At 28.3% G+C, this 14,662-nt stretch overlaps 1 protein-coding gene across 1 annotated transcript; it reads right to left on the bottom strand.

Moving 5' to 3' along the window:
- Positions 1–13,633: 13,633 nt before the first annotated feature.
- Positions 13,634–14,272, bottom strand: LOC137835438 (signaling peptide TAXIMIN 2). Its single transcript, XM_068643951.1, has 2 exons — positions 14,038–14,272; positions 13,634–13,875 (listed from the first exon to the last, which is right to left on the bottom strand). Exons 1-2 carry the CDS (start codon positions 14,145–14,147, stop codon positions 13,752–13,754), a joined length of 234 nt encoding a protein of 77 aa, XP_068500052.1. The 5' UTR covers positions 14,148–14,272; the 3' UTR covers positions 13,634–13,751.
- Between the last annotated feature and the right edge of the window lie 390 nt (positions 14,273–14,662).

Below are 14,662 nucleotides of genomic sequence, written 5' to 3' on the forward strand. Positions count from 1 at the left end.
TTAAAAAATTTAAAATGAAAAATAAAACATTTTTTTTCTTAAAATTGAATATTATATAATAACAGAAGAAGAAATAAAATTACCACTGTCCCACAACATTTTTCTATTTAACAAGTTCAGTAACGCCACTTCTTTCAAAATAAAACAAATAAGTAAATTAAAAAAATAGCTTAAATTATATGAACAAAAGAAAATAACTTAAGCAAAATAAATTTCATAAAAAATTAAATTTGGAACATCATAAATCAGTGCTACCAAATATACTAGAGTAAATAAAAGTTACGAAAATGCTTTACCGTTTTAATAATAACAAAAAATTATGATGCAAACGGTAGTTTTATAGATACGACTCGTACACATCTTTGTAACATCTATAATCTATAATATTTATAAAGGAGTTTTCTTTTTAAACAAATTCTTACAATTTTATTTTTTGAATAATAAATTTTTAAAATTAAAATAATTATCTATTCAAAAAAATTACCTATAAAATAAATAAATAAATTTGTTTAAAAAACTATATTTATTTTTACTTGAAAATTTTTATCTTTTAATAAAAAAATAATTTATTTATTTATTTAATAAAATAAATTTTTAAATTATTTTTTATTTTAAAATAATCAGTATATATTTTTTTAATATTATTTTTACTAAATTATATATATATATATATTATTTTTTAATTAACTATTCATAAAAATAATAAAAATATGTCATGTATATTGGAAATACATTAATGAATGAATCAATGCTTATAAATTTTGAAAGACTCATATTGAGTATGTTCTATCATAATCAATACATGATAAAAAATCCAAGAGTTAGATCAATAAAGAACCTATGAGTTATGGATAAGAGTGAATTCATTACAACTCAAGTTGTACATTTACAAATTTTACGGTATGCAAACTCTTCCCGACTTCTCACCTCCTAATCAAAGCAAAGAGATATTTGTTATATCATATGTTCGTTACACAAAACAATTGGGGGTCCACATATCATTCCAAATATTTTACTTTACATTTCTTACATATATGTCATTCATAGACATTATATTTAAATCACTATACCATCATTTTATAATATCATGCATTATTTAAATAAACTAAACCAATATATAGTCATCATATCATATATCATGCTCTTTTAGTTCATTATTTTGCATTATAATTCAAAATAACTCATAAAACATAAATCAACGGTTAAAGAATTCAAGTTTAATTGAGTTTCACTCATTCAATCATACTCAAATATAACACATAATGAAGCTATGAGAATAAGTTACAAATCTTATTAATACACGTTCAAAAAGAATTATGTACTTAGCTGAAAAGTTCAAAAACTCCAACACCTTCAAATTAAAATTGACAACTTCGACATTTTCTAACCCAAATGGATATAATTAAAGTTTTATATCTCATTTTTAATTCATTCCAAAGTATTAGAAAGATAACATCCAAGGATACAACTTTCATGAAGACCATTAAGCCTAATTATAAAAGCATTGATCAAGTTAGTCCATACAAATTTACTCAGCAAATTCAAGAAAAGATTTTCTCCACTTACTCTCGAGTCTGAATCTGCTGAGCAAATTTAAGGTCGAGGGTAGTGTTAAATCTATGGATGAAATGCACTAAGTGGAATTTCCATCCACCGAGAGAAATTATGTAGAGTTTGTCATTATGTAGAAATTTGAAAACCATTTTGAAACTTTAACGAATTATTTCTTTAATCCGAACACATTTATAACAAGTTTCAAATGCTTTACTTTAACTACTAACAACATTATTTCCACCTTCACATCAACCCAACCAATTTTGACTATACAAAATCAATTGTTTAATTCTAAGAAAATATAAGAGAAGAAGGAAATTTAAAGTTTATCATCCAATATTACACATTTTTAGTTTTCTCAACTTTCAAAAATTCTCTAGACAATTACTAAAAAAAAATTTGTGCACTTCCTTGCTCAAATTGGACAACATCAACTACCTAAAACATGACTTCCAAATTTATATTATCGTAACCAAAGTTAACCATACCAAACATATCATACAATCCTAAACAAAACAATGATATTTTAAGATGAACATATCACACCCAAATTCAATTGTTATTCTACAATATAACATTTATCATAATCTAATATTATTATTAAGTCATAACTCTCATATTCAACAATAACAATTTTCGATACACAAACATAATGCTCAATAATTTAACAAGGGTACAAAAAGTTGATTCAATGTATCTCATCAAAATTTCTTCCAAACTCTAATATTTCACATAACTTCCAAGTTCAATCTAAGCTAAACGATACATTTTTAATAATCATTCACCAACCTAAGCATTTACCTTTGACTCATTTAGGAAAGTTAATAATGATAACTTACCTGAAAATTTAGCCACTCTAATAATCCTTGATTCAAATACAAAGTTTAAACCTACATATAGAAAACTCTAATAATCAAATTAACTATACCATTACAACTCTAAACTAGTAGAGATCCATTACAACCTAAGTATTTTATTCGTTGTTAGTTTCACTATGGTGGGTTTATATCTTGAAAATGATGAACAATTAACTTGAAAATCTAGAAAGTGTTGGGTTCAATAATGTCAAAGTTCAAGAGGGGGGGGGGGGGGGGGGGGGGGTTGAATTGAGTTTTTAAAACTTTCGCACAGATTTGAATTGAGTTTTTAAAACTTTCGCACATATTTGAATTTATCAAAGGGCAGAGAAAAATAAATCGATTTATTTGGCAATGAACAAAATTATTTTTATACTGCTTGATTAGGTAAGACAGTTATATCCGTTAAGGATTTTTGGTTTTAAGCAAATCGAGTGACAAGTTACAATCACATGAATTTTCAAAGAGAATCAATAAAAACAGAATTTGTAAACCTGAACTTTTAAAGCAAGTAATGAACTTTCAACTTAAGGCTTGACAATTAATTGGTAAGACTTCCACAAATCAGTGAGTTCCAATTATGTTCAACAATTCATACACATTTAAAGAAATCAAACAGATTTTCCAGAAATCAAGAACAGAATGAACAAGCACAAAAAGAACAGGTTTATTTTTAATTTAACAAATTCAATTTCTGACAGTTTAACAGATAAACCAATAAATGAGTGCATAGATTAAGAGAAAATTGAACACAGCGAGATTATACTGATTCACTCAACTGAGTTACATCTAGTCTCACCTAATCCAAGGTGAAATCCATTAAAACACAATTAAAAAACACTTACACAACCACTGTTCTTGAACCCTACAAAAACTTGGCACACCTTGCTGAAAAACCCTATTCCAACACAAATTTAAGGTGAAATCCACTAAAACACAATTAAAAAACACTTACACAACCACTGTTCTTGAACCCTACAAGAACTTGGCACACCTTGCTGAAAAACCCTATTCCAACACAAACAACTCTTCAATAAACCCTATCAAGAAGAGTCTTACAATCACACTTTACAAGGAATTGAAAGATGAAACAAATACACATGGTATGAGAGTTTAGAAAACTGACTTAAACCAGTAGAACAGATTGCACACAATGTGACAGCACCTCCAACCAAGCCTTAGAACCAAGCAAGAACAAGCACAGTTTCTGGTTTTGAAAATCCTTCGAGAACACGTACTTATTCAATGCAAAACACTCAATCTCTGTTTTAAAACTTGTTTTCTCAACGTTAACTTCAAGTCTGAAACAACTCTCCTTTTATAAAAACATTTTATAACAGATTTTCAAAAAACAATTAAAACAGTTATAAAAAGAACAGATTGAAAAAAAAAATAGATTTATTTTCGAGAGCAGTGAGAGATTTTGTTATATGTAGGAGACTTAGTCAAACTCCCTGGTGCAAAGATAAAGCTGTGAAAAAACCATTTAAGAGAAACATGGCACCAGACTAAAAAGAATCTATTCATTTACAGAAGAACAGATTCATTTTTAAAACGATAACAAGAACTTTTTAACAAGTGAAACACAATTGTTTTGATTTAATGAAGACTTAGTCAAGATACTTGTTGCATAAAACATGATTTTAAAAAACACTTAATCAAGGCATTAGTTTAAGAAAAGAATCTATTCATTTAGAGAAGAACAAATTCATTTTCTATGCAGTAAAGAATATTTTTGCAAAACATGTGAAAAACATTTTCATAAAACTTGTGCTTGCTCTTATCACATGGTCAGGGGTTAAGAGGTGGGTTACCCAGCAAAAAGCCCACTTTAAACAACCTCTAATCTATACCTAGGACATTCTTAAAGCAAATACAAACACTAAGGAAAATTACACATTTGGCTTCATCAAACACTTTGTCTTGAAGGGACAACATCCATCTTCAACAGAAAGAAGACATATGAAAATTGTTTTAGAGACATAATGGTTTTCATAAAATGAAGTTTAAATAGTTAATTTTTCTATTTATAAACTTTTTAACTTGAACAATAAACTTTTTAGTCTTCATCTCATCTCATGTTAACTACTTCTACTATTAGACAAAATAGTTTGATTCTTACACATAATAAAATTAGTTTTTTAAGTTATCATTTTAAAAGAAAAAATATATATAATCCTAAAGTATAGAAAATATCTTTTGAAAAGGAGATTCTACTTTCTTTATCATCTAATTTTTTAGTATCTTTTATAGAAACTATGAGTTTCACACTTTTTTTTTTAATTAGTAAGCAAAATTTAATTTTCAATCATTTTCTTTAACGTTACAAACTTTTATGTATACAAGTCAATAATTAATATAACATATAATAATTATTGTATATGTAATATATATATATATATGATATTAAAATATTTATAACATTATTATATATAGATATAAATATTCATTGTTAATTTCATTGTTACCGTCTACAACATTATATGGTTTTGTACCACTTATGATTATAATAGTCAACAAACAAAGATGTGTTGAACAAGATGCTTTGATGTCTCCAAATCCAAGTGGAAAGCTTGAAGACCCTGTTGATGTGTGTGTGTGTTGTTTAGTAGTTTGAAACTTGTTAATTCACTCCATAAGATGATCTAAGTTCAATTGAATCTTTACATTTTTGAAAAGATGGGTTTTCTAAAAGGGTGTGAAGTTTCAACCTGTTGAAATGTCAAATCAACCGGTTGTTTGACACTTAGTGGTTTTTAAAATGTTTGGAAAAGCCTAGCTTTGTTTTGTCTTTGTTGTCAAACAGAATCAAGCGGTTGTTTCGATAAATCAATTGATTGTTTCTATGAAAACCTTAACAAAAAAAATTATTTCAACTAGTTGATTTGGAAAACAACTTGTTGTTTTCATAAAAGAATTATGTTAAGTGTTTTAAAATGTTTTAAATTATTCCAACTGATTTTGGTTTTTGATTTAACTGTTTTGACCACTTGATTGAGGTTATATAAAGGTTGTTTAATACTCTTTTGTATTAACTAAGAAAGAGAGATTATTGAAAACGTCTTTCAAGACTTCAAAAGCTTTGGATCATCTCAAATGCGTAGAATAGGATTGTGTTTTGTATTCTTCTGAACTTAAAGCTTTGAATACCTTGGTGTATTCTATTCTCTTCTTCTTGAATATTGTAGTTTTGTGTGTTTTTGTGTAGGAAAGTTTCAGAAAGGTGTTTCTGGAAATTGTTGTTTTGCCAAAGAGTGGTATGTGTTCTTTAGAGGCTCAAGATCATCACTCTTGGTGTGTGTTTTGTAATCTAGGGTTGATTACATAGTGAATTCTCAGCGGTTAGCTGGGGACTGGATGTAGCTCTTGGTTAAGAGTGAACCAGTATAAACATCTTGTGTGATTCTCTCTATCCCTACACTCATACATTGTTTTAACATTGTTTTAATTTCTGTTGGTATAAACAATCGGTTGTTTCGTGAAAACAATTGGTTGATTTTATGGAAATAAACTTAAAACAAAAAAATTATTGAGTTGAACAGAAAATCAATTGGTTGATTTTTAGAGCTTTTCAATCTTTGCGAAAATCATTCAAAAACTATTCACCCCCTCTTGTTTATGCCTCCAGTTCTAACAAGATGAACTAATTTAATTTAAACTTCTTATACATGACATATATCAACACACAATAAACACAATAAATGTACATATCATCATACATTTTCACACACAATATATACATCACAAAACTCCCAAATTACACTTTTGTATTGTCAACAAGGTGAAAGTATCCCTTAACAACAATTTCAATGAATATATTAAGTTGAAACACCATCAACAAGGTGTGGAATCCTTAGTCACCTTCCTAATAATTTCCATAAGACACATTACTTCTAAGAATGCTCCACCGAAACTAACATTTACCCCTGGCATGATAATTTATACACCTACTTATCCAAGTATGTTAACCTTCTTTAGCTTCTCACAATGTGATGTATTAATCTATGTGATCAAATAACCAATTGAACCGTATTTACTTAATGAGATTATATACTTAACACTCCACCACATATGCCTTTTTCCATATAGGCTCCTCACCACATAGGTTGATACCACCCCCCACAACATATCACAAAGATACCAATTTATACACACACACATAACCTCATATATACATACCCCATAATGTTCTCACCTTATGATTATCATCATATACATATCAACATTATAACATATAATAATTGTATATTTTAAATATACATAATTAACCCATAAATGTATATACAACATATTTAACATTAATTATCAATGTAACATGCATAACAATATATATATATACATTCTTATAGCACTATATCCCTTAAGTGAGTGTCCCTCACTTGAGCAACCTCACATCCCATACATAAGAATAGACAATCTTACTTCAGTGATCACCCATTGCTTAAGCAAGATGCAATTTGACAGTTTAATTCAATTATGTACTTTGTTTTCTCCAACACTCAACTTGTTCCTTGAGCACCCACTCCCTAATATAAGGCATGATCAATATACATGTGTTGTAATCCTTCCAGCATATTCCAAAGTTTTCTCAGGCTTTCACTAGTGTTCTTGACTGGAAAGGTTCTACTTGAATGCCCTCAATGTGGTTAGATTCTCCAAAGATCTACAATCCATGCACATCGCCATACACCTCACTCAAGCATTCAACACATGATGAGTATTAATAGTGAAACTCTTAAATAGTACTAAATAAATAAATGTTTGTAAATAGAATATTATTTTGATTGTAAAATTTAGAAATTAGAAATTTATTTTCATTTTTTATTTCATTGTAAAAATAGTTACATTTAGAAATTTTGCATTTGGATCTATTAAGCCCAAATAATATAGGGAGTAGAAATAGTAAAACATAAAGAAAGAAATGCGAACATGAAGACCATCAAGTCCATTTGGGAGTTTTTAATATATAAGATAAAAAAAAGTCAAAAGAGGGTACAACACATGCAAATGAGTAAGAAAAACATGACTAAGCACGAGAAGCATACTTTTCATTTTAGACCAATTGGAGATTTTCATTTATTTTTTTATTTGAAATTTGAAATTTAAACTCTTCCTCTTTAAACTTTGTACTTTTCATCCAATTATACAAGGCTACTAGGTTATATTTCATTTTATTTTTAAAATATTTGAATTTCATCTAGGTTTAGTTTGGGTGACACCCTTGACTATAAATAACCACTCATTTTATTTGTAAATATTTTTTTGGAATATATTGAATGAGAGAATTATTTCTAGAGTGTTTCTAGAATGTCTTCAAAAGAGATATAATTATCTTTTTCTTGGGTCTTATCTTGAATCATAATATCAAGTAAGAACTCAATTTAACACTTATCTTAAAGAATCTTCAAGTTGTGTGGTTCCTTCATTGAATCATAAGTTCTTCCTCGTTATATTTTCTCTTTTGTTCCTTTCAATTTTTGAATTGAATTGTTGTTTCCTTGTTCCAATTTTGTTCATCTTTTATTGCCATGTATATATTCATGTTCTTATATTCTTAGGAATAAGCGTTAACATTTGTATAATCCTATGAATTAAAATCAAGTCCAGTAACAAACTTTTAAGAAATTATATCCAAAGTGTAACCCCCTGATCCCATTCTCTCTCTACATTTTTTTTCTTTTCCATCTTTCTCATTTTTTTTCTCTCTGTCTTCTTTATGTTGTTTCCACATAACTCATCTCTTTCAGAATCTGATCATATTCTGCGGTAGTTCATAAGTCAAAAACCATTTCTACTTATTCGATTTTCAAATATAATAAGTTTCTATTTATTCTAAAAATTCTCTATTTTCTTCATTTTCTTATAATTCTATCATCAATCTTAGTGGGATCAATTGAAAAAATTGATCCCTAAAATTTATTAAACTCATACTAAAATTTGGTGATGTTTGGACTCCTTCATCTAGGTCTTTGAATTTTGAATGGCTCTTTTGCTTAATTTGGAATAGATAAAATAATAATATAAATAAATAAATTTAATTATTATTCGTATAAAGTCAAATAAAATAATTTAAAACACAATCTATAGAGACACACAATTTGAAATACATAATTTTTTAATACTATTTTACAGAAACTAAGAAATATAATAAATTTCCTTGATTATAACAAAATAAAATAAAATAATAAACTGGTGTTATTAAAATTCTAAAAAGTTAGATAAAATAAATCTAACTATTTTTCTAAATTAAAGATGGATAAAAGAAAGAAAAATGTGTAACTTTTTAGAAACAAAACTAATTTAACACATACTATTTTTCTTAGTAGGTATTGTATGACCTTTTTTTTCCTCCCCTATCATTTCTCTACTTGCATATAAAACTCTTCTCTTTTTTTTTTTAATTTTCTCTATGTTCTCTTTAACCTCATTAATTCTATCTTATCATATTTGTAAAGCCAAACATTTTTATCAGCAAAACAACCTTCAGAGAGGCTTTGAAGTTCCTAATAACTTATTGTGTGGACGGAAATCTTCTTAGAAGAGAAAAAAAGTTTAAGTAAGAAAATCTACCTTAGATAATCTTGAGTTTGCAAATTTAAAGATATAGTTTTTCCTTTCTAAATTCATGCAACATTACCTTTCTTTGCATGTTAGGTTTAAAGGTCTTGAGTTACATATTGGGTCTAAAGTTATGAGGATTCATGTAAGAGTAAAACTCTTTAAAGAAAAAAAAAACACTAGTTGTATTTACATCATATGATGTTCTCCAGCAATTTGAGGAATCTAAATAATATTGGTTATCGTTGCGTATAATATTTTTTAGTTGCATGTTGAGATTGAAATATTTCGGTTACATTTGTGTTTAATGTACTCTAGTTGCATGCAAAACTAAAAAATATTTTTTGCATGTGCATCTGATATTCCTTAGTAGCATGCAAAATCTGAATAAAGTTAGTTGTTTGTGCGTCTAACGTTTTCCATGATCATGTGAAGTCCATAACCTCCATTTTTATTTGTAATACTAGGGTTTTCCCCTTGTTTATCTAAATTTTAGCCTCTATTAAGTCTTAAGATGTATGTATGATGAATTCCCAATTTTGGAAGGAAGAGTCTTGTGATTTGAGATTGGTGCATATTTCAAAAATATAGGGAGATATATTTATGTGTAAGTATCCACGTGTTAGTACAAAAGGTTTCGTCCAATTCACTAAGTGAAGGTATCATTTGAGTCACTCTAATGATTATTTCTTCTCATAATTCGCTTAACAAGTGAAAATATCGTTTGATTTCTCCTTATTTAAGTAATCTTTTTATGGTCTTTCTGAATGTATGTGTTTTGTGCATATGTATGTTATATATAAAAATTATTAAATTGTGTGCTTGAGTGATTATTGTTTTAGTTAAAGTATATGACATGCATACACATACATGAAATGACATACTTGTGTATGAGATGTGATGTAACAAAGATTTCTTAACTTTATTGATGGTCTAAGTTACATAGATTAAAACATCTAGTGTTGAGAAGCTGAAGAAAATTTATTATATCGTTAGATCTCATGTTCGAGTCTATATTCAATCTACTTTTAATTAATTGAAAAAATCTAAATCAATTGTATGATTAAACTGGATCTAAATTCAATTAAATCCATAATCACCCCTAATTTCATCTTATTCACTTTTGCTTTTTCTTCTTCTTTCTCTCTCGTGACCACACACCACATGTATTTCCTTTCTAGTTTAATGTCTTGATTGAGAGAAGAGTACAATATTATCTCATCCTTCCATTTCCTTTCTAATTAGTGGAAATAAACTAGGTAAGTCTTTTACCATCTACACCTTTCCATCCACAACAATAATGAGCAAATCTAGTGTAAAAATAATGGAGATGACATTAAAGGTATGAAGACGTTGATGAAAGTAATGAATGTATTGCCTAGAAAAAAAAGTGGAAAAGGTTTTGATGCAAATTATGTGTAATAATACTATACTATTTATATTAATCCAAGGATTTCAAATAATATGGTAACAATGAGCCACTTACTTCCACCTTGAACTACTAAACCTTATATTTTACTAAAAAAAGCTATAGTTATATATAACCATTACTCTTATAAATTTCGTAAAGTAAATATCTAAATGGTCCTTAAAAGATTGAAGTCTTGATTAATTCTTGAACAATTGTTTCATGTAAATGAGTTCTTAAATTTTTTTTATCAAGCTTATAAGTTTTTTCGTTAGTAAGATTCTTAACAGAAATTCATGTTAGCAGTTAAAGACCATATCGATTGCATCTAAGTCTTTCTAGTGCACGCAAAATATAGTTCATTATTCAATCCTTCTATGTTAGCAAAAATCAAAGAAGCAACAAGTAAAAACTCAAAGAAATCTAAATCATCCACATAAGGAATAATTTCATTCCATACAAAGCTTCTATCCTAGCAAAGATTATGCATAGTAGATGAATTAACAATATATCCACCAAATGAAACCAAAATCCATATATTTTCTCTTCACCAACCTAGTTAATAATCTTATATCTGAACACATCCCAATACATAGTCACAAAATCACCATCAAGTATTATTACTCTACAACCACTACCAACACAAGTTCAAATGATTTCAAACTTTAACTTTTAAATATTTCCAAGAAAATTATTAAATGAAAATTAATTTAAAAAATAATTAATTAATTACTATATTAAATAAATTATAAATTATTTTATAAACTAAAAAATTTATTATAAAAAAATAATTTTAAAAGGAATTTAACCTCTAGTAAGACAACCAAATAGTAAAGGTTTTTAAAATCGTGGTAAATATCAACGGGTTTTCTAATAAATCTAAGTAAAGTTTTTTTATTATTTTAATTTTACTATTCTTAATTAAGCTCATCCCTCCCTTTCACACTCTACAAAACTCAACACTTTATTACTGCAACATGTTCACTCTTCTCCCATGAATTCTCAAAATCCTAATAAAAGAAATTCCCTCTAGCAAATGATTCTAACCTCAATGCTCCCTCACCTCTCCTCAATTTCAATCATTCATCCTCTTTGCAAACCATACTCTACCCCTCCATCGATTACAACGACCTCGTTAAGAACCTCTTCCCCCAGGATGCCTCCGCTACTAGCTCTCCCTCCACATTTTCTAAGGCCGACAAGAAGATCCTTCTCCGCATCTCGGAATTCTCGTTTCGCGTCACCAAGGACTTTGATCCTAGGGAGGAGGAAGAGTATATGCTCAGCGGTTTGGTGCCTCGGGTCTCTTTGGTTCCTCTCTTGTTTAAGGATATTTTGTTATTTTTCTTGTATTTTTTGTTATTTTTCTTGTATTTTTTTTATTGTACACAATATTTATTACAACATAGATGGAATTGGTTGATGTTAATCAGAATGAATGAGGTTTTTATGGAAGTAGATTATTAATATAGTTACGATATAGTAGGTTATTACTTTCTTTTAACTTGTTGTCTCTTGAGGCTAATGATTCTAAGAGGTTTGTTGTTTGCAGGTTATGGATATCCACCACTTAGAAAATATGCAATTGGCATGTTTTTCTTGCCTACATCCTACATTCGCAGATAGGAATGCAAAAGTGTATTTCAAAAGTCGCAGATAGGAATGCAAAAGTGTATTTCAAAAGGTAACTTAATTTTGTAATTTCCTGGTGTTTGTATTTCAAGATCGCTAGAAGTAATGGTGTTCAAAAAACCGTTAGAAAGTAATTGTTATTTCAGGGGTTAGTAAAAATCGTCAGTTATCCATCAACGACGTTGAATCTTCTAGAAGAAAAGCAAAACATTGGTAACTCACTTAGCATGGGTTAAAGCCTCCGTAAATGCTAGATGTAACTCCATTAAAAATCATTTTTCTTGTAGTGGTTAGTGGTATCTAAAGTAGTTTATATTATTAATAAAATTTTATAAACTAATTTCTAAATTGGTATCTAATTAGCTACCACTTAGCTTAAATTATAAAGTGACAGCTAATTAGATATTAATTTAAAAATTATTTTATAAATATATCACTACAAGAAAATCATAAAATAAAAACCAATTTTAGAGACCAAAAATAATTTGTTACTATAATGACTAAATTAGAAACCATTTTAGAGACTAAACAAATTTGGTTTCTAAATTAGTTTCTATTATTGTTAAATGGTTTCTAAATTGGTATCTAATTAGCAACCAAGGTTTTTGCTACCAAATTTAAAAACTAAATAATTGGTAGTTAAAACCTTAATAGCTAATTAGATACCAATTTAAAAACCATTTAACAATAATGTAAACTAATTTAGAAACCAATTTTTTTTAGTTTATAAAATGGTCTCTTATTTAGTTACTATTACAACTAATTTATTTCATGTTTTTCTTGTAGTGTATTAATAACAAAATCTTTTTTAAATACCAATAATTTTTTAGCCAGTAAAATAATATTTAATTTAATCAATAATTAATTATTTATCTCTAAATTTAGTTTTTATTTAATAATATTACCATTACCACCCATCACATTATATCCGTAACTAGATATTTACTAAAAAAAAAATTTACACTCAAATCAACAAACTAAAACAAATTGCTCTAAAAAAATTCAAAGATTTTTTTCATTCTTATTTTTTTCTCTCTTCTACAAAATATAAATCTTCTTTTCTTTAGAGTATTTTTTTAGGCCATGTTTCCGATTTGACAACCTCAAAAGAATTATTTTTTTCTAAATATCACCATGAAAATTAATGGAAGGACATAATACATTATAACAAAAAAAAAATTAAAAAAATATTCAAGAAGTCAACCTCTCAATTTTTTTACACCAAATTATATTCACTAATAACTTAAATAATCATTACTATTATAAATTTCAAAAGAATACAATCAATAACCTAAACGTGAGCGCCCAAACTTAAGGGAAAAAGGCAAACCCTTTTTTCGACTTAGTTGTCACGGACAGGAAACAATATTTATTTTATAAATTGAATCGGTAAGATAAACTTTGATTTATATTTTATAAAAACTTGATTTAAAACAAGATATAAGAAATTCTGAGAATAATCAAAAGTTGCCAAAATCATGTTTCTTTGGGAAACTGTAACACTCAAACCATTATTGTTCTAAATCGGCGTTCCACTTCATCTTACCGATGCTGAATGAAATGCCAACATCGAATTATTTTGATTTTCTAGAGAGAGAGGCATAATTTAGAGGAAGAGAAAGAATGAAATATAAACGGTCAATAATAGTAACTAATCCAATGAATCACAAGAATAGGAAAATCCCAAGAAATTAAAAAAGGGCAAAGAGCCCAACAATTGCTACAAATGAATGAAAAAGTGTCTAGCAAGGAATTTGTCGAGTGAACCATCTCAGAACTTTCACTGGAAGCTTTACCAGACTCACAGCCAAATTCGCCAATCCCGCGCAGCAAATGCAACATGGACACAAACAACTCAATATAGATCTGCACAGTTCCCATCACCACAATCAAAATTCACACAAATTGGGGCAAAACTAAGAAAATTCATAAAACACAACAAAACAATGACGATAACCCAGATACTGTTTACTCTTAGAAAACCAACCAGAAAAAAGATAGGAAATTTGAGAGAGAGAAAAGTCATACCCAAAAACCCAGATAACAGCACCAACAAGAGATAAAATCAAGGCCAAGAGAGCAAAGGGCAATCCGATCAAGAAACCAAGTGGCCTACATTCGCAACCTTCTTCTCCCATGATGTCTCTGTACTTCTCTCTGCAGTTTCTTTCTGAAATTGACTTGCTTCTGTGAATGTGAAGAAAAAATAAGGAGAAGTGATATTTTGGCTATATAACCGAATAAGCGTGTGGTATCGTGTTGTGTTGATTTTTCAAATTAGATTTTGAAGAGAGACACCGTCACGCGTACGACCATTTCTACGCACGATGATAATAACGAGTAGCGTCTTCGAACATTCACTTGTGGACACAAATACCCTCCGCGAACTTTTGCCAATTTATGCGTCACCCATTAGGGTTGTTGGGTTAGTTTTGGTATTTCAGTCTCTGGAAGTTTCCTTGTGTGGTTCATGGACTGCATTCACATCGTTGGTTGTTGGCCGTCTTCTTACTTCCTTCTGCCTTACAACCAACTTCACCTTTCTATGTTATCCTATTATTTTCTTATTTCTTCCATTCATATTCTCCATCTCATTTTTTAAACATCATTTTATATTTCTTTTGTTAAAGTTGAAGTCATGTTTAAATATTAT

The sequence above is a fragment of the Phaseolus vulgaris genome, chromosome 5 (assembly GCF_000499845.2).
Source record: "Phaseolus vulgaris cultivar G19833 chromosome 5, P. vulgaris v2.0, whole genome shotgun sequence".
Classification (NCBI taxonomy): Eukaryota; Viridiplantae; Streptophyta; class Magnoliopsida; order Fabales; family Fabaceae; genus Phaseolus; species Phaseolus vulgaris.

Bases quoted from the DNA above. Each gene is read 5' to 3' on its own strand.
- LOC137835438 (XM_068643951.1), bottom strand. From the start codon at position 14,147: ATGGGAGAAGAAGGTTGCGAATGTAGGCCACTTGGTTTCTTGATCGGA. The intron at 13,876-14,037 runs GTATGACTTTTC...GGAACTGTGCAG, and splicing joins GCTGTTATCTGGGTTTTTGG to ATCTATATTGAGTTGTTTGT.